At 46.9% G+C, this 27,869-nt stretch overlaps 1 protein-coding gene across 2 annotated transcripts in view; it reads left to right on the forward strand.

Annotated features, from left to right (window-relative positions):
* Nucleotides 1-27,869, forward strand: part of WNT3A (Wnt family member 3A) — a 91,230-nt gene that overhangs the window by 22,664 nt on the left and 40,697 nt on the right. For both annotated transcript variants that reach the window (XM_048307806.1, XM_048307896.1), the window contains exon 2: nt 25,966-26,207. In XM_048307806.1, the coding sequence (XP_048163763.1) occupies nt 25,966-26,207 (242 nt within the window). The remainder of the gene's footprint in view (nt 1-25,965; nt 26,208-27,869) is intronic.

Raw genomic sequence — 27,869 nt, forward strand, 5'->3', positions numbered from 1 at the left:
GACTTCCTTTGTGATAAAAAAGTGCATCAACCTCAGATGACTGATTGCAGTAGAGCTGCTGTGGCTCGACACGTTCGCAGCCCTCAGCAGCACTGCAACACCTGTGCATGACCTCAACTTAATCCAATGTCAAGGGCAAAGGAAGAGATTTAAGCCTCGCTGTCTTGGTGGAGGCTCGGAGCACATGCATGGACAGTTGCAGCAGCTCTGCTGGCAGGCAGCAACTTGTGAATTACTTGATCTCATTCATTGTGTGCCAATACCTTGCTTCTCGTCACCTTGGTGAGTAAACAGAGGGAGGCAGAGCCCCGGCCTCCACGTTTATGAAAAGCGTTGCCATGCCAACGCGCACAACTCCACACGGATCCACGGGAGGGGATGGGCTCTGCGCAGGCACGCACCCCTCAGCCTGAGTGTGAAATGAGAGGTGACAGGCAAGGAGAACCCACATGAGGCAGCGCTCCGAGCCCGGGATGGGGCTGATGGGGTGATATGGCTCCGGAGTGAGCGCACCTGGACTGCGGGGTTCCATCCCGCGCTTGTGCCAGGAACGTATTGACAAACTGGAGGGTAGTCAAAGAGCCAGAGGGCTGGAAGGACTGATGCTGATGAGCGAAGATTAGCTCTAAGTACTAATCTGGGCCAAAGAATGATAGGATAATAGCTCTCAAACATTTGTCAGGTGTATGTAGTAGAGGAAAGCAAGGAGGGATCATTCCACGAGGTACCAGGAGCACGACTTGGAGAAGGAAAGAAAGGTGAATATCAGTTAAATGTCAGAGAAAACAACTTTGCCTGCATGCTCTAGAATGACAGTGTAGAGGAGTGATGGTAAAATGATAGAAGTATCAGCATTTGATTTATTCAACATGATCACAGGCAAGACAATGGGAATGTGTGATGGAGGTTTCTGTTTTATGGCTGGGTGGAACCAAGTGAGTGATATTTTGGAATATCACTGGAATTCAGTGAGGGCTTATCTTCAGCTGGTGTGAATCTCCAGAGCTGCCCTGACTTTGGTGAAGCTGTTGCAGAATGCAAAGACATGGAGAGGCTGTGGAAAGGTTGGAATTCAGGATATGACTGGATGGACTCTGTAGGCATTTGTCTGAGCCTCAGGACTTGGACATTCACGTGTTTAGATACAAAATGCTGAAATTACCAATTTGTGACTTTATGTAGCAGCTATAACAAACTGTACAGTTATAACTTCCCACTGACTGCAATAATTTGCTGTGACCAAGTTTGAGCTCCTTCATGCTCTTCATCATGAAACTCATCTTCTCGCCTGATCAGTCACTGGATTCTGTGCCCATAACATCCTTCCCTCCAGCTGGGAGAGGCATGGGTTTGATGGGTGGCATGTTTGGTGATGAGGAGTTGGTTGGATGGTCACATCCAGAGGGTGGTGGTCAATGGCTCAATGTCCACATGGAGATCAGTGACCCTCGGGGTCCCTCGGGGGTCAGTGTTGTGACCAGCGCTGTTTAATTCCTTTATTGGTGGCATGGACAGTGGGATCGAGGGGACCCTCTGCCCACACCACCAAGCTGGGTGGTGCAGGTGGCACGATGGACGGAAAGGATGACATCCACAGGGACCTGGACAAGCTCCAGAGGTGGCCCCTGGGAAACCCTTGAGGTTCAACAAGGGCAGTGCAAGTTCCTAAACCCAGGGAAACCGTGGGATCAACCTGGGCTGGGGATGAAGGGATTGAGAGCAGCCCTGAGGAGTTGAATTTGGGGCTGCTGGTGGGTGAGAGGCTGGATTTAACCCAGCCATGTGCACTTGCAGCCCAGAAATCCAGGGCTGCGTCCCCACAGGTGAGGGAGGAGCCCCCAGGAGCCCTCAGCACAGGAGCAGGGCCAGAGGAGGCCACAGAAACACTGAGAGGGCTGGAGACAGGCTGAGAGAGCTGGCGTTGCTCAGCCTGGAGAAGAGAAGGTCTCAGGAGACCTTAGAGCCCCTTCCAGTGCCTGAAGGGGTTTGCAAGAAAGGTGGGGACAAACGTTTTAGCAGGACCAGCCGAGACAGGACACGGGACAACGTTTTTAAACTAAGAGAGGGTTGATTCAGATGAGATAGAAGGAACACATTTGTTCCGATCACAGTGGTGAGACACTGGCCCAGGTTGCCCAGAGCTGGGCTCTGAACAACCCCACATGCTTGGAGATGTCCCTGATCATGGCAGGGGGTTGGACAGAAGAGCTTTGAAGGCTGCTTCCAACCCAAATTATTCTGTGATTCCAGAAATGGGAAATCTCTCACTCGGATTGTCATAACTGAGATGTGATTGAGTTGCTGCCTGAAAGAACCTCTCCTTTCACCAGATCTAGTAGGAACTGGGTGAAAGATCAGACTACATTTAAGTAGCGATTTTAGGTGGTTTTTGTTGGGTGAGATGGGTCCTACCTGAGCTGCAAATGAGCCTTTGAGAAGCTCCTGAGTGCATGAGAACAGATAATTCTTTGTCAGAGCCCCTAAGCTCAGATCAATGCTTTCCTTCAGATTTTCCTGAGTGAGGATGAAGTGAAGAATTGATCTCTTGCTACTTGGAGGAGTAGGACACAGCCATTCCCCTCCTTTGGACACACCCTCAGTGTGTGAGGTGGTCATTTCTCAACTCCCCATTATTAAAGGGTGTGAAAGGGCTGTACCTACAACAGATGTAAGAAGATTCTCAGGATCAACACTATTTAAGGACTTTGCTACTTCTCTCTTTAGCACCCTGCTGATAAGGAAGCAGCATGTTCCTTAATCAAAGATTAGGTGTTTTAAGAAGAGGTTTCTCGCAGAAAATGGCCCAAAATGTACATTTATGTGGCAAACAGTCATGGTTTATTACTGACCTGACAAGATACTAATGGAAGAAGGGCATGTGGACCTTGCAAAGTAATTTTTGGGGTCTCCAGGAGTGGGATGGAATCCCAGTGCTCTCTTGGGTGTGGAGGTGCCATCAGATCCCTGTGTAAATGCAGTGGGGAGGCAGGAGGAAAGGTTTTGTCATTGCAACCAAGGTGGGGTTTGTATCTTTAGGGACAGACTGGCTGCTAAATGCTGTTAAGGACGTGAGTCCTGGCTTTCTCAAAGTCCAGGAGTGCTGTTTGACCCCACCTGAGGGCCTGTCTTCCCAGGGAGCTGATAGAGATCCCTGGATTCCAGCAGCGTTCTCATGGTATGTTATGTGCTGCTCCAAAATGCCTTGGGATTGGATTTGTACAGAAAGGACAGAGCCGGGATGAATTATGTCTGTGGTGAGTTCCTTGCAGCTGAGACCAGCTCGGGAGCAGGATCTCACACTTCCCATCCAGCTGGCAGCCAAATCCACCCAGAGATCCTCTCCACTCCTTCTCGCAGCCCTGACTGGACTTCGTGGCTCATTGCACAGGGACCCTCGTGGTCCTTAGGCTGTAACTCCCTTAGGTGAGTCAAAAAATGGAGCCTCCACCCCGCTGGCCGAGCTGTGCTGAACTTGTCTCAGCTGGAAGTCACTGTTTGCATGTTTTCCCATAGCTACTGGAAGGTGTTTGATTCCAGGCTGAAGTGTGACACGCAGCTCGCTAGCTCTTAGATGTGAGTTTGCCTGGTGGATTTGGATTGTCTCCCAGGTGCTGAATTATCCAAGAGAGATGTGCATTTTTCTTCAACTTCGTGGTGTGGTGTCCCAGGACTGGGGGTGCATGAGGAGTTAAGATCTCAGGCATGCAGCATTTGGGGCTGAAGTAATCCTTTTGCTCAGTATTGACCCAATACCTCCTCTCACAGCCCGAGGTAGGAACTGTGTCAGGCACAGGGCAGGAATTCTGCCATGCAGCAGCATTCCCCAGATTCCTGGGTCATTAAACAGCTCCAAGAAGCTCCAAGGTTATTATCAATTATGCTGGTATCTAGATTAGTCCCTGCTCTGCCACCTTATCAGTAACAGAGCCATAAAGCTGGCCTTTGGGATTCTTATCTCCTCACTTTGATCAAATCCCGAATCTTGGTTGCGCACTAAGTTGATCTCGTCCGCACCAGGGTATCCAAGATCTGCCAGCAGCTCTGCACAGGGCTCAGGGTGTAAAAACATGACCAGGATCCTGATTTACTTTATCCAAAGCCCTCTGAGGCCAGGTCTTTCTAGGAAACACTGATTTCACTCAAAGCACATTGAAAGGATGCTCACACAGTGAAGGGAACGGGCAAAATGCCTTTTGATTTCCAACCTTCAGGAGCTGAGCTCCAGGCGAGGACAGCCTGTTCTCCCAAGGAACAGCCTGGCCATGATCCCTTATCTGTCTCTGTTAAAAAGGGGAGAAATAGCAGAAAAGACAACCTGAAGACTGATACTCACAAAAATTAGAGGTTTGACTTGGCTGCCCCAGTGGTTTCTTTCCACATATCCTAAAACAACCCCACACACAGAAGCTCCCAAGTGGTTTTAAAGGGGAGCTAATAAAAGTAGGCACTAATAACGTACAAACCACATGCAGGAGTGGATGAATGCAAAAGTTTAAAGTGAGTGTGAGGCTCAGGGATCTAATCTGGGCCGTGTTGGTGTGATTCTCTGGAAGGCAAATCTGCTCAGGACTTTTGTCTTCAGCTCTGTGAGCACTGAATCTTAGATTACCACAGGCTGAGTCTTCCCTGGGTTCATCTGGGCTTCCTACTTGCAGTTTTCCCTGGATTTTTCTTGTTGGCCATCATTTAAGAAGATGCTGAAATAGAAAGAGTAGGTGAAAACACATTAAATACACATATTGTGCAAAGACACAACTGTGTCACCTCCCTGCTGTCATTTCCTAACTCAGGATATTGTTCTGTCCTTCTGTTTGGGCTCCCCTTCGAGGCAGCTCTGTCCAGCTGGAGAGGCAGAGGCTTCCTGGAGGTCTTTTCATTGGAAATCCCTTTCTCTGGAATAGATTTTGGGTCAGGCTATGGATCAAGGCTTCGTTGTGCGTGCCCTATTTTGTCTACTACTGCTAAAGTATCCCTACAGATCTTTGTCCATTTAGCAACTGATATGAATAAATAATACCCTCAGTAAACAAGTTTTGAATGAAATCCCTCAGTTCAATTATGGTTGGTAAAGTAGGGCTGAACACAGATTTATTGGAAGTTTTACCTGAGAGGGGTTTTGTTGGTTTTGGTTCGTGTTAATTTGTTTATTTATTTATTAAAATTCTTGGAGATTTTAATGTTTTTAAATTATGGAAGTCTCAAAACACTTGGAACTGCAATTTCTTCAGAGTAGGGTCCAACGTGACAGCATCTAACACAGGGAAACCTGGGTCATGCATGGGATTACTCATTTTCCTTGCATTAAATCTAATCCTTACGAAAATTTAGCTTGAGCCAAACACTTAACCACATGTTTGAGCACGTGGGACATCCTGTCCTTACATTTTTGCTTGTGTCTCATTGATCCATCGCTCAGCCGGGGCATTTGGTAAATCAGGAACAAATGGAATTGACCCAGGAGGGAGAAAAGGAAACTTTCATCTTCTCACCACCTGCCTTATTTAGTAGAGTGAGTTGAAGGTGGGAAACCTAAAGAAACCTCAGTGATCAGACAAGACTTGAATGGAAATGCAGAAAAAGACAGTGTTTGGTGTCGTTCCGAAGATTAAAAGGGGAAAATTTATGGATGAAGTGGGGAAATTCCTAAATAGAGCTAGAAGTGAACCCTCGCTCACCCAAAATTGTGTTTATAGGTGCCACAGTGGCTTGGAAGTGAGGTTTTCATAACCACTGACAAACATCTGGTTGTAGGCAGAGACAGTTCTTCTACAGAAGAACACCCAGTGATCCGTCAGCAGTTTATCACTGAAATACAGCTCATTCATTAATAATCCATCATCTACGTGTCAACAGCTTTGTCCTTAATTCCCTAATGGAATGGCTGTTTCCATGGATTGGAATGGTGATATTATTCCCACTTCACAGGTAGGAAATTGAGGCAAACCAAAATGTCCCCAGTCCACAGTCCCATGCTCACACCTTAATAACTACATCACCTTCTCTCCTAATTAAAGTAATTTACTGATAGAATTGATCCGTGTGCACGCTGGAATGATTATTATCTCCAATCTAATGTTGGGACAGTTTCATAACCCACCCAATCTGTGGATACTGGAGGTTCTCCATCTCCAGCAAGAGAGCTGGGAGTTTTTGTTACTCAGTGCTCATGAGGTTCTTATGTGTGCTTAATCCAGAGTCGTGAGCCTGAAATTGAAATTATCACTCTTAAGGTAAAACACACTCAAAAAAAAAAAAATCTGGGGAAAATCTGCTGCAGTTCTGATTGCCAGTGTTTGATGATTAAAAACATGATTCATCCAAAAACAGCCCACGCCTTTCAGTCTGTTCCCAGAGCTCTGGCGCCAACCAAATTCTGGGTACCCAAGAGACATTTCTGTCCTGTCACAGCAAGCAGCATCGGAATTGCAGCAAGGCAATTCCTCCCCTTGTGCTGGCACAGGGTGTCTTTCACAGCGATGACCCGAAGTGAGTCGAGTCTCACTTACAGGAAAGTCCGGGGTGCAAAAGCCTTTGTTGAGCAGGATGCTGCTGGACAATGAATGAAAGGGCCATTCAGCTGAGGTGTTCCCAAACAGCGTTTTTAGTTGAAGACCCTTGCTGATAAGTGATTAGATGCTCTCAACAAAAAGGTGATGCAAAAGGATCAAGGAGGAAAGTCGGTGCTGAGTGGGAGCAATTTGCTGGTGAGAATCAACATCCTTATCCCTGTAAGGCTGGAGAAGGCTGGTAATTCCAAGGCATAAATCCCTTTGAGGCTTGCCACATCCCGGTTTCAGCCAACGCTGGGATGGGTTAAAAGCAGGAGGGGCAGCATTGCAAAGCCATGATCTTATCCAAGTCTCATCCAGCTCGCTCTTTGTATGGTTGCAGATATAGTACATCCCATTGTCTAAGGCAGAACTTGGTACTCAGCCCTTTGAGGGCCTGTGGGGAACGCTCCTCTGATCAGAGAATTTTACGGCACTCGGTGATAGGGGACTTTATAGCCTGGGGCCGTGGATCGTCTCGGGGCTGATCGTGTCAGATTCCTTCCTGAAAACAATGAGGAGCTTGAGTCACTACTTGGGTGGGAAACCTGCAGGGAAGTCTTGGTATGACTCTGTATCTTCAGGACCATTAGGACCAGGAGAGCTGCACCTGGTGGCTCCTTTGTCAGGTCTAACAACGCCTGTTCGAGTTAGAGCATTTAGAAAGCTGCTGCCGGTGGCATTTCCTAAAATTCCTGTAGTTCACATGCAGACCTCTGCTCTTAAACCTTAGAGGAATTAATTGGAACCCACTGTAATGTCAAAGATCAAGAGAGGAATGAGTAATTCAGGTTAAAACTCTGGTTCTGAGCACCAGAGAGAAGTTTGGTGATATTCAAAGTATCTCTGTACATGACTTGCTTGTCCCATGTGCAATATCCTCATCTGTGAAGGGAAGGGTGATGTAGCGGATGGTATAAATCAGTCATTCCTCTCAGATTTGGATGTCTTTCTGCTTTTCCGGGCCTTCTCCAGCTTTTCAGTGCATCTGGCTGTGGTATTTTGGGTGCTGTCTGCCCAGTGCTGGGTGCTGGGGTTATTCCCTCCTCATCTGGGCTCACTCTCTAGCCCTGCTGTGCTCAGCATTCCCATCCTGGGCCTCAGTCCCTAAATTCCCACATCCTCTTGGAGCCTTGACATGGCTTCTGTCAGTCCCACAAGCCTGGCTTGGCACCTGGGGTGTGGAGGTGGCTTTAGGTGGTGACACCCTCACCCCTCTCTTCGTGCTGCTACCCTGTCCGTGTCCCTCACTCCCACTCCTCCACTGTTTCCATGTCCTTCAGGCTTCTTCACTAATGATGTACTGGAGTTTTTTGGACTGTTGGTAAGGAAGTTAAATAGCACTGAGATGATCTCAGGGAGCTCCAGTTAAAAACAGCCTCTTTTGATGGCAGTTCCTTTGCAGAGTGACACTGGAGAGTTGTCAGCTCCACATGTATTTCTTTTGTTCTATGCTGTTCCTAAATATGACCACTTTGAATTGTTTATTCACTCTTTATATTCTGACTAAAAATGCTGTATCATCATCACTTTTATCACCTCTGTTTAACAATCTCATTTCAAAATTACACGAAATTAGTTTTCCATAGAACTGTGGTTACTACCACTAATTATATTACAACTTTTCCATCCTCTGTGGGTTCAGTCTTGTATCACCCATTTCCCTTTTGGGCCGGATAACAGATTTACAGTTATCCATTTGCTCTTTAACAGCGCCGTGGATTCCTAACCTATTTGGCAGTCTCTTGTTTTCCATCATCACTTGGAGATTTATTACAAATGTTAACAGTAGTTATCCAGAAATATCCGAGATTCCCTTCCTTCTGTATCTCCTTGTTTGTCTGCAGGAGGTTAATACATTGTTAGGGACTACAGATGTGCGTGAACATCTCTGTATGTTCTCGAACAACGCATTAAACAATTATTTATGGGTCATCCTCATGTTCTTAGCACCACTAACCATGGATTATCCACTGTGGGCCTTCCTTGTCACTTATCTGCCTTACTGTGTCCTCATTTATATTCACAGTTTCCACTCTCACGTTGCTTTGAGTGTGCACAGGAATGGGGTGAGTCTGAGATTCATGAGCAGTGCTGGGAGCTGATGGGTGACTTTTAAACCACCCCATGGGATTTCACCTGCATTTATTTTTTTTTTTTTTTTGGGTGAGAGCAAAGTCATTCACTTAGGGAATTCCATTCACTTTCCTTAAACTTCTCATGCTCTGGCTGGACAGACTTTTACCCTTGCACCGTAGTTCAGTGCTCATGTATCACAGTCCAGGTAGAGGCACTGATTCCTTAGAACCAGAAAATACTTATTTTTTAATCATTTACCAAACCAAAAAAAGCTTTCAAAAATTTTTTCAGAGCCCTCCTGGCCCGTCTCAGCCATCCTGTTGTCATCTTGCACCTCGCCTTTCGAGATCTTCCCTATTATCTATTATTGTGCATTAGCAGTTGCCAGTTCCAAGGAAGTGGAAAGGTTCCTTGTCCTGAGCACCGTGTGTGCACATAGCGAGAGACAGTCCCTGCCCTGCAGCACTTCAAATCTAATCTAAAGAGACAGAAAAAAAGGCGGGTGAAATGAAGAATTATTAGTATGGCACGATGTTAGCAACTCCTTACCCCGGATCCCTGGCAGCTTTCCAGCCCCCAAAAGGACAGGAGTGCAGGTATTTCTTTTCAAGGTAAGAGTAGTGCAGGGGGTTTTGTGGTGGAAAGTTCTCCACCCTGGTTTTGCCACAGAGGAAGGGGCTTTTCTCTGGGCATTTGACACATTTGAAGCAGGGGTCTACCAGAGAAGACGCAATGGCTTGTGAGCAGCTGCTGAAGGCTCTCCTGCTGCTGTGTCAAATGAAAAAAAACCCCACATTTCTGAAGCTGGGAAATTCAAGGGAGCATTCCCCTTCTCCCCGTCGAGATTTGACATGTGTGGACACAGACAAGGAGCGGGGTTTGCTTAGGCAAAGCACCAGTGCTGACTCCTGCTATTCTGCTAACTGCTCTTCATTTTCTACTTACTGCTGCCTCCCATCCTACCTCATTCCTGGCCCCTTCTCTCTGCTTCTTTCACCCCTTCATGTCCTGCCTGAATGCAGAAAATGAGCTTTTTGCAGCAGGAATCATCTCCCTGACACTTCTCCACTGAGCTCTTAACACAATGGGAGCCCTAATCTCAGGCTCGGGTTCAAGGCATAACAGTAATAATTATTGTTATTATCCTTGTAATAACAATGATGGAAAGATTTAGAGAAAGCAGGGGGGAAAAAACATTGCTAACAGCAAGGGAAGATTACCCTGATCCTGGAAAGAGGTGTGTATCAGCAACTTTTAATCACCAGATAGGCTTCCTCTTCCCGGGTAGGGTGATACGGGAGTCCGGGAGCTCTGGCTGTGCTCCCTGATGGAGCATGTGCTGGGAGCTTTGTCAGTGGCTCAGTGGCGTTGCAGAACGGAGTTTTCCTAAATGCAGGTGCTCAGGAAGATGGGGAGTGGACTGCAGGCATCTGTCCAGGTCTGTCAGCAGACAGCGGCCTGGATCTCACGGCCAGAGAGGTCAATGTTTGGGCACTTAGGGGGTTTGGAGCTCGGGGTTAACAGCCAACGTGGGCATGTGGGGCTTTCTCCCTCTCTCCTTTCTTCAGAGCAGAGCAGAGCAGAGCAGATAAATAGCTCCAGGTGAAGGCCTGCACATTCTTTATGAAGCAAAACGTGCTGTCGGTGTAAGGAGGCGAATGCGTGGCCCGGGGCACCATGTGCAATGTAATGTGTCTCGAGTCCCTTGCATGGGCTTGTTTGAAATATGTGTCAATAACACGAGCAGCAGAGGCAGTTTGCTGCTCAGAAAGGAAAAGGAGGTGAGCGTGGTGGGGAGAGAGGGGAAAGCAGTGTGGGGTGGAGGGCAGGTAGGTCCCCATCCTCCCCCACGAGCCTCCTTAATAGCCCCAAACCTTCCCCTCCTCCCCACCACCAGCTCCCTGTTCCTTGGTGAGATCACCCTCATTACAGTGAATACCCAGCACGAGCACTTCCAGAAGACATCCAGTGTATTTACTTAAAAAGTCATTTTTACAGCAGAAGCAATAAACAATCTCTTGCAGGGAGAGGGTGAAGCCTCTAATTATTATTTTTAAGGACGTAAACCAAACCCAGGTTAAAAATTATGGGGGACCAACCATCTTCCTCTTCGTGCTTCCTGTTATAGATGGGATTCAGGTCTAAGTGATTTCAGCAGAGTCAAAATTAGCACCTGCAAGGACCATGTATGGAAAGCCACAGTCCTTCAGTACAAACCTCTTTGCCACCACTGCCACGAGAGATTGGCTCCAGCAGCACCAGCAGCTCCTGCAGGGAAGATGGGTCAGTACATCCCTGGGGGAACTGGTAGATTCCCCATCTCTGGATATCTCTGGATCAAGAGTGGGCACCTTTCTGGAGGAGGTGATTCAGGCATGGCCAGTGGTGTAGAGGAGATGAGCTAATGGGTGGTCTAACTGGGTAATTACATATGTTGATGAATCCATAAGATTACAGTGTTGTTGGAAAGGAGCTCGGCAGAATTCCCAAGCTTTTGTGACTGCCTCTCACCAGTTCCCCTGCCCCAGCTGAGGAAAACCATCTCACAAGGAGGCAAGTGAGTGGAACGGTGCTGAATCTTCAGTCCAGAATTCTGTGTCCTAGTGAGAATGTCCCTGGCTTGGTCTACAGTGGGCATTGCTGGGTTTGGGTCCTTGCTCCTGTATTTGTTATAATTCCCATGGAGGGGGTTTCTGCCCCACTGCAACCCCCTTCTCCTCTCAGCAAGTCTCTCTGGAGCCCAGAACCAGATCTTTGGCCAAAGGGTTTGGTACAGGTGAATACAAACCTCTTGTTTATCACCTGACTAAATAATCCTGAGGTCAATCCTGATTCATCCCATTGGACACCTGCTCTGCCAGTAACTCACACCTGAGGTATCACAGAATCCCAGAATGGTTTGGGTTGGAAGGGATCATCCAACCCCTGCCATGGGCAGGAACACCTTCCTCTATCCCAGGTTGCTCCAAGCCCCGTCCAACCTGGCCTTGGACACTTCCAGGGATGCACAGGATTATTCCAGGGATGCCCAGGATTATTCTTTCATGGCCAGTGGAGCCCAGCACTTAACTGGACTTGACTCCATGACTTAACTTCTAATTGAAACTGGTATCTTGACTAGGCCAAATTCCTTGTCTCCTAATTGTGTCCAGTTCTTCCCACTGGACATCCCATGGAACAAGTGGGATGGCTGGCTCAGATCTGTGCTGTACCTTCCACAGGAGCTGAATCCCACATGGCTGAGGGGGCCACATCAAGGCTCCCAGTCCTGCCAAAGGTTCCCGGTGGTACCTGAGACACCCAAGCAGGGATGGAAGCCACAGGTCCTACAGAAAACCTGTGGCACTTGGGAGCCAGGTTTGAGGCCCAAGTGCAGCTGGAAGGGTGTGAGATGTCCCTGTGCACCCAACCAAACTGACCCTCCCATGTCTGGAGATATCTCACCAGCTTTTGGAGACTTGACCCACCTCATTCTGAGCTTCTGATTTCCAAATGTTGTTAGTCAGTATAAGTAGGAAAAAGAGGTGTAGGAAGGAGTTCCTTGAGGGCACCCTCAATGTTTCTGGCCGATGCTTGGGTGCACCAGAGAGGAGAAATGTTCAATCAAGCCTCCAAAAACAGGGATGTGTCAATAGGTGTGTCCATGCGTGGGTACACGCGGGAAGGGAAGGGAACAGAAGGCAGAGGACATCTGATGGTGGCATCAAGGGTAAACATGTTCTTGTGTTCATGGCTTTGCTTCCACTGCCATTTTCAGCCCTGCAGTTGAGCAATTCCTTCCAAAGAAAGAGTCCTCTCTGCCCTCCTGGTTGGTTGTAAATGGGGTGATGTCCTGTAAGTGAAGAGCTTAGAGACCTTCAAACCCCTGGCATCTTTGTGGTGTCAAATGTCCAGGTGTTCCTGCCTTGTGTGAAATAGCTGATTCCTTCTTATTCCTGCTAAATCCCCTTCTGTTCCTCTGAACCTTGGTGATAACTTGTGAAACGGAGTTCCATCAATTAATTAGTTCAGCATTGTAATAAACCCCAGAGTTGTGCTCTAAGACAGTAGTTATAGCACCTCTATACCATTCAGTATGTTATTCCTGTAAAATTCCTTGGAAATTGAGGAAATTGAACTTTCTCTTTTCCAGGCAGTATGGACAGTTGGAAATTCTTCTATTTCTTAACCCAAAAAAAAGAAAAAAAGTTGCAAAACTCCTGGGTGATTTGTTCTGTTAAATATTTCTGGCCAGTCAAAGTAGATTCCAACTTTTCCACATTCTGGTGCGTTTTCATTAGCACGGGTTGTCCGGAGGGGTGGTGGGTGTCCCATCCCTGGAAACATCCATGGTCGGGCTGGATGGGGCTCTGAGCAACCTGATCTGGTTGAAGACATTCCTGATTGTGACAAGGGGGTTGGAGTAGATGACCTTTGAAGTTCCCAGACAAACCATTCCTACACAAGCAGTTCCATGATCCTCTAATTCTGTATGTAGGTCTAGGAGCATGGGAAGGCTGAAAACCAGGGAGTGAGCAGCCTCCTGCAGTTCTTTGGTGAGACAGAGCTGCCTCTGCAGAGGCTGCCTGATCCCTGTGGCCACTCAGGCTCCTCAGACCCCACATGAGATCCATGGGTGGATTTGATTGTCTCCAGTGGAGCTCCCTTCCCACAGCCTGGGTTTGTCACCGTTCAGATCTCCTGTGAAACCCAATTATGAACATTGCATAATCCCCCAGATCCATCACTGCTTCAGCTCTGCAGGGAACGCAGAGAAATCCAAGCTGGAAGGAATCCATCTGCTAAGCTGAGTGACCCTGCAGCTTTATTATTATTACTATGAAGAGGAGGGCTCGTCTCTAGTTTCTAAAGTAAACACAGGAGGGATCTTGGCAGAGGAACGTGCAGCAGAAAGCTGGGATTGCTTTCCCAAATTCTTGGCCGCTTCCCTCGGTGCATGTCAAAGCTGGTATCTTTGCCTAATAGTGATCACCCCTCCACGAGCTGATCACTATCTGGCAGCCTGTCTGCAGCTCCCCAGCCACTCTCAGAAAGAAATCATTAGGGCTGGGATGCAGCACAGGGAGATGTGCAGGTGCTGCTCCTGCCTCCTGCCACCCGGAGAGATTCCCGAGTCCTTCCGCGGCGGTTCCGTGCCCCCAGCACTGAGGGGTTGTTTGCTCTTCACCCAGAATCTAATTTCATCCCCCAAGTCAGAGATTTGGGGTTCTGATGCTCCAAGGACATCTCCCTACCCACTTTCTTTCCCCAGAATCCTTCCCCTCCTACCTGCAAGGGGGATGGTTCAGCCTGGACAAGAGAAGGGTTAAGGGTGACCAAATGGTGGCCAGGACCTGAAGGGAGCCACAAGAAAGGTGGAGAGAAGCTATTTACAAGGGCCTGGAGTGACAGGACAAGGGGGAATGGCTTCAAACTGCCAGAGAGTAGGGCTGGATTAGATATTAGGAAGGAATTGTTCCCTGTGAGGGTGGGGAGGCCCAGGCACAGGGTGTCCAGAGAAGCTGTGGCTGCCCCTGGATCCCTGGCAGTGTCCAAGGCCAGCTTGGATGGGGCTTGGAGCAGCCTGGGACAGTGGAAGGTGTCCCTGCCCATGGCAGGGGGCTGGAAGTAGATGGTCTTTAAGGTCTCTTCCAGCCCAGGCCATTCTGTGTTTCTATGATTCTGTGATTCTTCCTCTCACCCCCGTTTCTTTCCCATTCGTCAGCCTGACCCCCTTCCAGACGTTTTCCATCCAGGCACTGCCTCACCAGTCGAGAAGTTTCCACCCTGGAGAACAGTTCTGTTCCTCTGAGGAACATCAAGGTACCACATCTGCCAAACCACTTGGAGAAGAAACTCTTTGAGCCACAGCTTCTGGTGTGAGAACACCAGACTCCAGCAGGTTTAGGGAGAGGAGCCTGGAGAAGAAAGCTTGGTCCTTCTCTGTGCTATCTGGTGCTGCATATGTGGTGCCATAATGCTCTGGCTGCATTGCTGGAATTTAGGCCAGGTCTGTTGCTTGATCACTCAAAAGACTGGAAGAACCTTTCTATAAATCACCTTTTTTCACCCAAGAGATTTGGAGAGCCTGTTATTTGAGAGTCATAAAATCATGGAATGGTTTGGGTCAGGAGGGATCTCAAAGATCATCCCATTCCACCCCCTGCCATGGGCAGGGACAACTTCCGCCATCCCAGGCTGCTCCAAGCCCTGTCCAACCTGGCCTTGGACTCTCCCAGGGATCCAGGGGCAGCCACAGCTTCTCTGGGTACCCTGTGCCAAGGCCTCCCCACCTTCACAGGACAGAATTCTTTCGTAACACCTTATCTAAATATACACAAATGTATATTTATAAACATATATATATAGCTTCCTTTCTCCAAAACAGATTATAAAGCCTTGACTTAACTTTAGGTCATTGTCACTGCTGAGGGATTGCCAAATGCAGGGATTTTGCTTAGCAGCCCAAGAAAATTAAGCTGCCTTATGGCTGAAACCTCCCTGCCTGTTCCCCTCACAGCAGAATGAATTTTGGGCTGAGGGAGATGCAGCACATCCGTTTCGGTGAACAGGAGGGATCCACAGACAATGGCGAAAGTCAGTGCTGTAAAGCAAATGAAACCTTTGCCTTCTTTCTCTACATCAGGTTTTATTGCAGTTGTTATTCTTTCTGTTGTGAGAGATGATCTCTGAATTTCTCTCTCTCTCAAGGTGTATACAAATGCCAGGACATCCACTGGCATTTTTCCTGTACCTCTGAGCGACTCATCAGTCTGTACCTCCTTAATTTTACTGAGATCTAGCTGAAACATGTCAAGGAGCCATGAGGATTTTTTCCCATGCAAAGCAGTTTCTTTGCAAAAAAAAAAAAAAAAATCCAGTTGTTCTGTTGCAGCAGAAATTGCACTTTCATTTGAGAAAAAAATTGTTGTATAATCAGCAAAAGTTTGAGCTTTGGTCTCATGGCAGTCCTGGTGCTGTTTTAGGAGTTGTTTTCCCTTTGGGCTCTGGTGTTGTTGTTCATGTGGATTTTCCTCGGTGTGGATTTTTTGTTGTCTAATACCAGGTCAACTTTTGCTGCAGCACTTCCCAAAGAAAGGGAAGGAGAGGATGAGGAGCTCTTTGCCTTCTGCTGCTTTCCACATTTTTCTAAAAGCTGAAATACAGACCTGAAATGTATTTTTGGAGGAAAGTTTGTCTTTCCCGAGCTGCTCTCACGTTCCTTTCCCATATGGTAGGACCAAGATCAGACAAATACTCCCCTCAGTCCACTCTGTGACAGAAATGGTCCTCAAAGAGGGTATAAGATGTGTTTATATCTATCTGTGACTCTGGAACAGCTGATTCCCTATGGATCAGTCCTCAAGTTGTTGAGAGGCCTTGAAAGAGAGGAGAATTGTGACATTTCAGACCAAAGGAGGAGCAGATTCCATGATGAATGAATGATATGAAAGGAAGCACAACCATAATTTATTGCAGAGTACTTAGAAGGTATTTTGATGGATAGTGCAAGTAGATGAAAAGCCCTTTTGGGTTTGGGATTTTTTTTCTCAGTTCATTAGTTCAAAGTGAAGCAACTTTTTTCATGGCAGCAAAATCAGGCATGTGATCAGAAATCCTTTTTTGCCACAAAAATCAAAACATTTCACTTCACTTTTGAGGTTCTGAGTATTTTAAGATAAATATAAAAGATTTTTACATGGAGGAAAATTTCTTGCAAATCCACCCTCCATAAAACTGTTATTTTTACCTCGGTCAGAAAAATTAAGATTATTCTGAGTGCTTGGCAAATGTGACAAACTCAGAAGATTTCAGGGTGGGTTTTTTTGTAATGTAAAAAAATTGTGCCCAGTCCTAAGTGGCAGTTTCAGTAGAGTTGATAAAGTAGTGGAGGAGTTTGCCCTTCCTCAGATGTTTAAGATTTGGACACAGCGACAATGAGAAATGGCAAAATTCCTGATGCAACTGGAGCTGTGCTGTGGGTCTGCAAAGGAAACAATCCCTGAGGTTGCCCAATCCAAACTTCTAATTTGGTATCGATAATCAAAAAAAAAAAAAAAAAAAAAGCACATGCAAGTGTGACAACAAGTTCCTTATTGACTGCCTGGGTGCAATAAAAGTCCTTAAACACATGCTCAGTTTTAAATATGTGCTCAAGCCCCATTGATTCCAGTGTTAACCTGAAGCACTGGCTGAAGTGCTTCTCTAAATCAAGGCAAGAGTATTTTATGGCCAGAACAAAAAGTAGTTGTAGGATTCATTAGAGGGAAAAGAAAAAAAAAAAAGAGAGAGAGAGAGTGCAAAAGGAAGGAAAAACAAAGAGGAGGAAACTTTATGGCTCCGTAAACAGCTGTAAGCAATGTCTCTGGTCGGGTCAGACCGGTCTGAGTTGACAAGGCAGTGTCTCCAATTATATAGCATGCTGTAGCCTGTAAAAATGAAATCAATTTGTTATTTTTCTGGGAGAACATTATAGCGTGAGTTCACACATTTGGTGAGCCTGATGACTCAGTGAAAGCCAGAGGAGGAACTCGCAGACCTCTGTGTGTGTGTGCGTGTGCGCACAACTGAGGGGCTGTGCGTGTTTGGCACAACCCCGTGTGTATTCACAGCACCTTCTTGAAGGAGAGGGGGAGAAATGGGAGTAATTTGCTTCATTAGAGCAGTGGACAGTGAAAATCCTGCTGTTCTCACCTAACCCCCAAAATGATGGCACTTTCCATCCGTGGTTCTCATTTCAAAACTGGCTTCATCACGGAGGAGTTTCAGGATAAAATTCCCCCAAGCACTTAAGCACTTAAGCAATTTAGAAGTCCAAATCCAATCTTTGCAGGGATCTGAGGTCTTTGAGCCCAGTCCTCCGAGGTATTTAGCACTGACATAGCCCAGACCAGACCTCAGCGCAGGGGGATGAGCCTTAACGAGAGGTTTGAAACCACAATATGTACTTTATATTGCTGATCATTTAAAAAAGGTTCAAGTTGGGATGCTTTAGGGTTGGGGGAGAACTAGGAGCATTAGGACTAGCCACAGTCCTAATTATTACTGAAATTCAGAGTAGGAGTCTAAATATCTTTGCACTGTGTAGGCATTTTTTATTGCCTAATACGTTGCTTTATCCCTTCCCTCCGTTCCCCTAATTCAGCACACCTGACCCAGAAAATTACAGCTATTTTCACCTAAAACTTCATTCCAGTGCCCAAGTTATATAAGCATTGTGCTGGGGAGAAAGGAGGCAGGTTCTTTTCCAGGCCAGCCAGTCGTTGCCTCACAAACACACATTCTTTCCATTTGTCATGAAACCCTGAGAGGGGTTAGGCTGGGAGAAGTCAGAAGGAAGGCAGCAAAGGTGTTTACGTGAAACTTTAAATTACTCCCCTTTCATTTGCAAGTAACTGTTGTTCCTCGTCCCAGGTAAATTTATCCATCAGCAATATCATTAGATGAGTTCATTATAACCATGAGATTTACAGCACTCATAAACTGCAGTGTAGGTGGCAGATTAAAATGTTAAGGCTTACACATCTCTAAAGCCCTGCACTGCCATCCTGGCACATTTTATGAGATAAATGCAGCTGGATGGAGGCAGATCTCAACTAGGAAGACCTCCAGGGAGACGCACTGGATGTAGGATGTGGTATGGAAGCACCACCACGGTCACTGGGACCTGGATCCAGGCTTGAAAACGTGGTTTGAGGGGCCATTATTCCACTGGCTGGGTTGTTTTTCAGATGACATGTGTAGCAAAGGAGTTAATTGCCCTGGGTAATTAAAGAGTTCCAAAGACTTTTTTCCAAGGAACGGGTTGTTAATACTTGTATACTCTCCTCTTCTGTTCTGTAGATCCTAAGGGAAGACAAAGTCAAAGCAACATCTCTTGCACTTAGAGTGGAAGGTGCTGAGTGTTGTGGTGTGCCTTAGTTCCTGTGGGAATTCGCTGTCCCGGCCAAACCTCAGCTCAGGGAATTTTGCTTTCTTAGCACCTACTTGAAGCTTCCATTGAGTTTCTTATTTTTCAAATCCAGCCTCAAACTACTCGAAATAAGCTGCCATAGTCCACGTTAGAGACAGCAAAGACTTTTCTTGGCCTCCTCTTCCAGCTCTCCAAGGACTTCTGAGATTCGGTGAAAAAGGGGTGAAATTCCCAGTTCCTACTTTTAGATTGTATAAAAAGGTGTCCAGTTTATGCTCCTCGTTTTTGCACAGCCGGTGCTGCCTCCTGGGCATCTCTGGTGATTCAGCCCACCTATCTGAGGCATCTCTCTCAGGATGGGCTGAGTTGCCCTCTGGAGGTGCTGATCTTGCTCCACGGACTCCGGTAGACAGCGAGCTTGGCCGAGATTCCAAACTTCTAAATGGTCAAAGTCGGGTGAGGTGAGTCCCACGCTCAGAGATCCTCTGATGAAAGCTGCTGGAGAAGCACAATGCTGCTGCATCATCACCATCACCATCGTTGTTATTAATACAGGGCAAGGGTGAGGGAATTATTATGGGAGAAAAGTCACCTCCGTGCCCGCGTGTTTGCAGGATTGGACTCGGCCACAAAATTATGTGCATACTTTCAGGGTTAGAGGAGAAAAAAGGATTTAAATATAGCCCTCGTGCTATAATGTTCGAGATGAACAAAGAGGTACCCAACAAAAACAGTTAATCCAGTAGGTTGCAGCCTTTTTCCTTTCCAGGCTGGAAGAAAAAAAAAACTGGAAGGACAGACACCTGCACAGTGAATTTGAGCTGTCTAACAGGCTTAGATTTCTTTTTGTGAACCTCTTTGGAATGCCTTAGTCATGATAGCGAGATGCCCAGAGCCAAATGTTGAAGACCCTACTGCAATCCATGTTGCAGGCACTCAGAATTTTTGAAGTAAAATATGACACTTCTGTAATTAGACTGCTTAGGCCTAAGCTTGATTGTTTCTGGTTCATACAAAACAAAAAAACCCAACCCCCAAACTGAAAAAATATCTTTTATCAGAATCAGTTACTTGATTCATACCTTCTAGAGCCAAACCTATCATTTTGCTGATCTGTGTTAAGGTGGTTTCCAAGTTTTCAACTAAAACATCAATTAAAATTTTCGTGACTGTCCACATTCTGTAGCTGCTTGGGTTTGGGATAGTTTTAATGTCATAGAAGAAAATCACTTCCATGCAGGAGGGACGTTAATGAGCAGAATGATTTCCTTTTCCATTTAAAATAATGGAGTGTGACAAGTTCCACTTCCTTTCTTTTCATTCTAAAATTCCTCTAGATTTTGTTTTCATTGTAAAACAGAGAAATAATCACAGCATATGATTGTATATTGAATATTGGGGGGGGGGGGGGGAGGGTTGTGAAAAATAAGGCCATTCAATGAATGTAGAATTAGTAAGTTTCTTCTGCCTGCCCACCCACCTGGTCCCTGGGCTGGTGGTTCAAACCATAGAATCATAAAACATAGAATGTCCTGGGTTGGAGGGACCTTAAGGATCATCCAGTCCCACCCCGTGCCATGGGCAGGGACACCTTCCAACAATCCCAGCCTGCTCCAAGCTCTGTCCAGCCTGGCCTTGGACACTTCCAGGGATACAGGGGCAGCCACAGCTTCTCTGGTCGACCTGTGCCAGTGCCTCGCCACCCTCATAAAGAACAATTTTTTCCCAATATCCCATCTATCCCTGCCCTCTGGCAGTTTGAAGCTCTTCCCCCTTGTCCTGTCTCTCCAGGCCCTTGTAAGTAGTCTGTCTCAGTCTTTCTTGTGGCTCCCTTCAGGTCCTGGAAGGCCATGATGAGGTCACTCTGAAGTCTTCTCTTTTCCAAGCTGAATAAACCAAATTCTCTCAGCCTTTCCTTCTAGGAACAATGCTCCATCCCTCTAATCAACTTCATGGCCCTTCTTTGAGCTCGTTCCAGCAGGTCCTTGTCCTTCCCGTGTCTCTACACAAGAGTCTTGTGGACATTTGCGTGTCCAGAGTGGAAAAGACCCAGGAGGTTCAACTCCATCTCCTGTTCCTGGTCTCTACCTCTGGGATATTCTTCCCAGCTTCCAGTTGTCCATGTTAGATGGACACCACACTTCATCTGTCTTGTGTCAGCTCTGTGCAATGAGGGTTTATGGGAACTGATCATGGCTGACTTAACAGATCCTACCCCAGGAGCGTCTTGACATTCGGTGCCATTGGCCATTCATGGCAGCCTCCATTTTTGGAACCTCCACAGCCTTCCCGCTGCTCATTTCTGCACAAAAAGTGTTTTTAGGCAGCCTCAGATACATGGATTTCATGCTGGTCAGCTTGAAGGATTATGGTGGGAGACCAGAGAGGGTCTATCTGGGAGGTTGTAGGATGGAGTAGGGGCTGCCCACTCATCACCTGCTTCCCTGTGAGCCCTTCTGGTGCCAGTAGATGTGGGACAACGCTTGAGGGTTTTCCTTACAGCTTTTCAGAACCTATGGACACATGTCCAGCTGCCTTCTCAATTTCAATATTTTGGGATCATCATATCAAAGATGTGTTGTGAAAATGCATCTTTTTAGATAAACTGCTTTACACAATTTGTCCCCGCTTTCATGATGTGGCTGAGATTCATCTTCCAAGGGATGTGGCACCACAGAGAGGCAGCCAAAATGAGTGAGAAAGGAACAGGGGCTGAGCTGAACCTCTGGAAAGCTGGATGGGTTATAAGAAAGGATTTGGAGGAGGTTAACTTGCTTTTAGGGGGTTCCTTGCAAAGGGAGAAGCACTTCAGTCATCTACAAGGGAACATAAATCCCCTCTGTTATGAGCAGGCGGGCATCCTTTGATTTAACTTCTTCACTAGGACTGGGCAGACAAGAGCAGCAAAATCACTGCTGTTGCTCAGTTCTCAATATTTGGTGGGATTTAAGTGCACTCAGGGTCTTACCCTGGGTCATTTGACAAGTTGCACCGTTGATGTTCAGCATTAATAAATGCAGCTGTTTTCCCTGTGTCAGGGACTCCGGAAGGATGTCCCTGGAGGAAGCCCTCAAAAGGCCTCTCCAAGATGAATAGCAAAGCAGAGCTCCTACAAAGCTCAGGAATGACCAAAATCAGGGAGAAGCCAGCAGGTGTAGGAGTCTCCACATGCTGCTCCTGATGTGTCAAGGACTTTTGACACGCTGAGAAGGTGGTGACCTTGAAAAGTCAGTAGATTGGTGCTGTACAGCGAGGTCATCCAGAGCTGAAGCCTTCTCTTTTTCTGAAAAAAGCTCTGAGCAGGTATTTCCTGCATATTTCTCCCTCCTAACCTGGCTGGGGTGTCCATTCCAAGAGGGAGGGTACATGTAATTTATTAAGAAGGTGGCCAGGTACTTATTTACAACGGCTCTGCTGAAGGAGCAGATAGATCGAGATAAGGGAAATGAAGAGCTCTCTAGGTGTGTTGGCAAAGAAAAATGCTCACTGGAGGTTGAATTAAACACTTCAGGGCATGCAAGGCTTAAAGATAAGCCAAGAACTTTGGCTGTGGACATACAGAGCAGTGTTTTCATGGCTCCTCCTGTGCTAATGGGAAGGAAAGCCTGATTGGTTGGAAAAGTACAACTCTGACCCTTTCGCTTGGCTCAGACTTGAGCAGCGCCTGTTCTGGGCATGAGTGTGTTTGTAAAATGGAGAGCTTCAGGAGTTCTCCAGTGGAAAAGGAGAGGTTGGGGTCAGTGCATCCAGGAAGTGTTGGTGCTTAAGGAATTTGGAGGTGGTGCCTGGTTAGACCACAGTAGATGACACTCGGCCCATTTCTCGACGCCACATTTTCAAAATTACCCACACGAAGGAGATTGTTTAGGAGGAGAACTCAGGAGAGTGGAAAAATGCAAATGCCAGGTTTGATCTCTGGAAACAGTGAGAAAAAATGAATGATAGGAGCTACTAGAGAGTTGAGCAACACTGAAATGAGATTCTGATCTTTATAGACTTTCCCAGTCTTTTCTAAAGGTTTGGTTGTTGGGTTGTTGTTGGGTTTTTCTGGGTGGAGGAGAAGGTTGGAAGGTTCATGAGGTTCCCACCTGATGATCAATAATAGTGACAGGGAGCTGAAAGAACTGGGTTCTCCTAAAGATGAATTGACTTTAGAGAGGGAGAAAGTGTTTACACCTGGAAGCAAAGTAGAAACCAAAAGAGGGTGCTCGGGGAGATGTTATCACACTCGAGAGGCTGCGAGTGAGCCAGGAGGACTGTGATCAGCTCTACTTAACAGCAGAGCCACTGCTCATGGAGAGATGTTTTGAGATTCCACCCTGCACCTTCAGCTGAAAGTCAAGTGACTCCACTCTGCCTCATGAAATGCCAAATTTGCGTTGCACTGTCTTGGGGCCTGATGACACCTTGAGAATAAGGCTCTTGCTGGAGATTGTCTTTTGCAGATTAAACTTCCCAGACTGCACCGCAGATCAAAGCGAGGTGTGACTGTTTCCCTGCTATATTGAGCAGGGAGCAGTGTGAAAAAGCAATTAGAGGTATTTCTACATGTTTTTATTCTTTTTTAATCTTAGACGATCTTCCCAGCAACGGAAACAAATAGTTGAGGGCACCAACCTATAAACTCCTCTTCCTATGACTGGTATTTTCAGTCTACCACTGTAGTAACCACCAAAAAAAACCCCAGAGACAGGGTTTGAGTTTGGCTGCTCATATGATTAAAGTTTATGAGGCCAGAATCCTAAATTTCATCAGGGTCCTACTGAAACAGCTCAAAACAGTCCTCCTGGCTTCACAACATGGTGGATGGAGCCTGCAACAAGTTGATGGTGACTTAGTGGATGCTTTATCTTTGTTGGGAGCTGGGTAAGAGATTTTGGAAAGCTTTGGGAAGGATGTTGGTGACTGCAGTTGACGTGGAAACAAATGTTCCCACCAAAGTTAACTTCAGACTCTGGAAAGCATCCACATTTTGGACTCTTTGTAGTCAATGGCTGGAGGATGAGTAGGAGCAACTAAATTCATGTTCTTCCCTGGAGACTTCAGTGAAGGCATCTCTGCGCATGGTTTACAGAGACAGGACCACCTACCTCCCGATCCTAAAGCTGTGAATACCTCCTAAGTCCCAGTTTTGGGGGGGATCAATGGATTAGCATTTGGATATGTGGCATTCCCAACAAGGCCACAGTGGCAACACACTCAGCAGATCCTCTGAAGCCTGAAACAGTGTTTTAGAAGGTGTCTTTAGTCCAGAAATTGTGGTCCAGTGTTTTGTATAATACTTAACAGTGAAACAAAAATGTACACTTGGCATGGGCTCCATTTCACGGACGGTTTTCTGCCAGTTGCGTGTGCTGAATTAATCAAGAGCTCAAAAAACCCCATATCTAGCCACAGAGATAAGGAAAATGAGTTAAACAGGTCCTTTCCTTGGTTTTCTCCTGTGGGTCCCTCCAGGCTCTTGCAGGAACTTGTCTCCTTCCTCCAGCTGAGCTCTCTGCATGGCCTTCAACACAGGGCTGAACTTCCCTGGCTGGGACTGCTTCAAGGAACTTATCTATCCTCATTGTCAGGGATCACGGCATGATTCACCTGGAGGTTCCACGGTGCAGACATGCCCCACTCCACCAGTCACCCAGGGGGGTTTGACAGTCCCACCAGCACAGCCGGTGGGGGCAAGGCCATGATTCACCCCAGCCCAAAGCACACACCTAAACTGGGCAGGGGAGTCGTGGCGTGGAAGTGTCTGCTTCTCTCCACTGACTGATTACAAAGGCAGCCTGGGGTGAGCAGATCAGCTGGAGACACCCCGTCACAAGCACTGGAACGTGGGTGACACGGACACAATTTCGGGTCGGGGAGAGCTGCCTTCCTCCCTTTTAACGCAACGGAAAAAGGGGGGCACTTCTGGAGGACAGTTCATTCCATTTGTTTCAGCTTCCCTCCCTGGAGTAGGATGAATTGTCCCATAATGTTGAGATTGATCGTCTCCCAGAAGTTCAGCAGAGGTGGAAAGAGTCACCTAAGTTAAGGAAATCAGCTGGAAATCCTTTGCTTTTCCACACACCTTCCACCTAGTCCATCTAAAGTTCATTTACTGACGGGCACATTGTTGTCTGGGCTGGTTATCCTGGTTCTGAACTCCTACCTGGAGCCATTTGGGATCCAGAAATGAATGTTCTTATGTCCCATTTGCCTGGAAAGGATGGATTTGTAAAGCTTAGTCTGCAGTTAGGAAAGCCCTTGAAATGTGGCTCCTGACCACGTGAATGTCCACCTCCTTTTCACTTCTGTACCCTCTTGGCCAGGTCCCCTCCAGGAAGGGAGTTAACTGGCTGCAAGGACCCTTCTCTTTCAAACAGAGACAGTCACTTTAAAATAATTTTTATCCCAGCCTAGAGACCTGCTAAAGTCAAGCTAATTTTCTGCTGGAACCTTCTTGAGCAACCACAGAATTCTTGTGTTATTTTTTAAGTCAGAGCAAAAGAGAGTGAAGGCTTTATTCCCTGACGGCCCTGTTGGTAATTCAAACACACCAGGCTGTTCCCAAATGAAAACCACACAGCAAAAATGAATGTAAACAGAAATACACAATGCCTAGGCAGGTTCCTCTTTGTCATTAATTCAGGGCAGAAAAGACAATCAAGAGATTTAATTAGAAGAAAAGGAAATTATGCTCTAAAAATCCCTTCAGTTTTAGTAATCAAGGTTATTATTAGAAGCACCAGTAAAAACACTTTAAAAATATATCTAATTAGCTGCATATCTCCTGATCTCCCTGCAGAGCTGACTTGTTTGTCTCCAAGGCTTCACCAACATAAAGGTTCATGGACACTCCTTTCGAGACTTCCACTGGACTGAGCACAGAATTTGCACTCAAGTTTAATTAGGATGGTTTTTTGGTTGTTGGTTTGGTTGGGCTTTAATTTCACTCCCCTCACTTTAACCAAAGCACCATGGAATGATGCTGTTCCCCTTCCCAAATTCTTGGTGTTGCCCTTCCAAAGAGCTTGATGGCTTCTACTGCTGGAGTTACTACATTGGGTGGCTCTGCAAGTGCTTTTGATGAGGTTTCCTCAGCTGCTAAAATTTCCTACAAAACATCTTGTAGAAGTGTCCAAAGAAACACATGTTTGACCCCCTGGCTGCAAAGGAAATTATCTTTGGGAGGAAGCAGCACAATGATGGATTAAGGCCTTGGGAGGATAAAGAAAAGGGAAGGAAGATATTTAAACCAGAGTTTCTTGCCTTTCTGGGCCTGTACGGAACTTCAGGAGAGAGGTGGTGTTGTTTTGGGGAGGGATGACAGTGAAAATGATGTTTTCTGGTGAGCGAAATGCAGAGGAACTGAAGATGTTGATTTTCTGTCCCTGTTCTTGTGAACCAAGCACAAAGGTGCAATCCAGCCTGACAGCATCTCTTTTTCCCTGTTTTTATTTTGCCCAGGTCCTTGGCAATCGGTCACCAGTATTCCTCCCTGGGGACTCAGCCTATCCTGTGCGGGAGCATCCCGGGCCTGGTGCCCAAGCAGCTGCGCTTCTGTCGGAACTATGTGGAGATCATGCCCAGCGTGGCAGAAGGTGTAAAGATTGGGATCCAGGAATGCCAACACCAGTTTCGAGGGAGAAGGTGGAACTGCACCACCGTCAATGACAGCTTAGCCATCTTTGGGCCCGTGCTGGATAAAGGTGAGTGAGGAGCTATGGGTTTGGGAAGACCAATGTCCATGGTGGAGTGGAAGCAGAGATCTTGGGAAAACTCCTGCAAACTCGTTCCCTTGGGAAAAAACGTCCTGTAAAATGTCCTGCAGGAAGCAGGACTTGAGCGTGATAAAGGAGTGGGGTTATCTCAGTTCCAGCTTGGAGCAGGAGGTTGGACTAGAGACCTCCCCGAGTCCCTTTCAGCATGAATATCCCATGATCCTACACCCCTGGGAAGGAACACAGAGGATTATTGTGTTGGCAGTGGTCAAGCTGGACCTGGCTCCTTTTCTGACCCCGTGCTGTGATTTCAGCTCTCTAGATGATAGCAGAGGGGAAATGATGGGCTGTTGGGGATGGTTCCTAGGGACTGGACTTACCAGATAACATCAGTTTTGATAGTGTTATGAAATACAATGAAGATCAAAGGCCTGGGGAAATCACCATCAATTAATGGTTCTGCTTTCCTTGGTTATGAACACAGCAAATAGGACAGCGTTCAAATCCAGGCAACTGTTTCTGAACCCCTTGATAGAAGTGGGAACTCTTAGAAATGTTAGAAATTTTATAAATGTGGGAACTCCTAGAAATGTTTTGCCCTAAGATGTTGAATCCTGTGAGATTTAAGCCCTCAGCGAAACCTGAGTATCTGGTCTTTTCCCTTGTAAAGGTAGGAGCCTATTTTAGCCTGTGAGAACTCCTTTATCCTTCTTTGCCCTTGTTGTGTGTCTTTTAAAGTCCAGCCTGGTCCTGCTGGTCTCACTAAGTCTGGGATAAGATTTGCCTTTCCCTTTAGCACAAAGCTTCCTTCCTTCCTTCCTTCCTTCCTTCCTTCCTTCCTTCCTTCCTTCCTGCCTTCCTTCCTGCCTTCCTTCCTGCCTTCCTCCTTGCCTTCCTCCTTGCCTTCCTGCCTCCCTCCCTTCCCTCCCTTCAGTTGCAGGGAATCTGGTGTATAGAACTGATCTATACCCACTTTGGGGTGTGTTCTGCAGTGCTTCCCATCTGGGTTTTTTTCTTTTACTTTCTCCCCTGCTGCATACTCAGAAGAGATTTGGGCATTTTCTTCCACCAGAGCAGATTGCTCCAAGCCCCATCCAACCTGGCCTTGAGGACTTCCAGGGATGGGGAGTCCATGACCTCTCCAGGCACCGTGCTCCCAGGCAGTCTGGGATGAGACACCCCACATCTCCTGTAGCAATAATCCTTGTGGATAAACTGCTCCTCACCTCCCTGCTGACCGAAGGAACCCCGATCCCACAATCTGCCAAACTCTCTTATCTCACAGCGGTGCTGCACGAGGGGTCTGTCTCTGCTCCAGACTGGAGGCTTTCGGTAGCCGGGCTCAGGGAGGGAGAGGAGACTGGGACGATTTCATAACTGAAGAATGTTGTTCCTTGAGGGAGAATCAAACCACCCTTCAGTTTTGCTTCACCTACAGCAGGAGGGGGGGAGAAAAAAAAAACAGCTCAGTCGCATTCTTGTGCGGCAGATCCCCCAGGGTAGGAACATACTTGAGCTCCTACCCAGAAAGAGAGAAGGGGAAAAGGAGAGACGGAAAGCAAGGAAGCAAAAATCTGTTTTGCAGCTTGGATTTTAAGTCACCCAGGATCTGAGTGCAGCTCTCATGTGAGTCAGTGGAGACCCCGTCCT

The sequence above is a fragment of the Corvus hawaiiensis genome, chromosome 1 (genome assembly GCF_020740725.1).
Source record: "Corvus hawaiiensis isolate bCorHaw1 chromosome 1, bCorHaw1.pri.cur, whole genome shotgun sequence".
Classification (NCBI taxonomy): domain Eukaryota; kingdom Metazoa; phylum Chordata; class Aves; order Passeriformes; family Corvidae; genus Corvus; species Corvus hawaiiensis.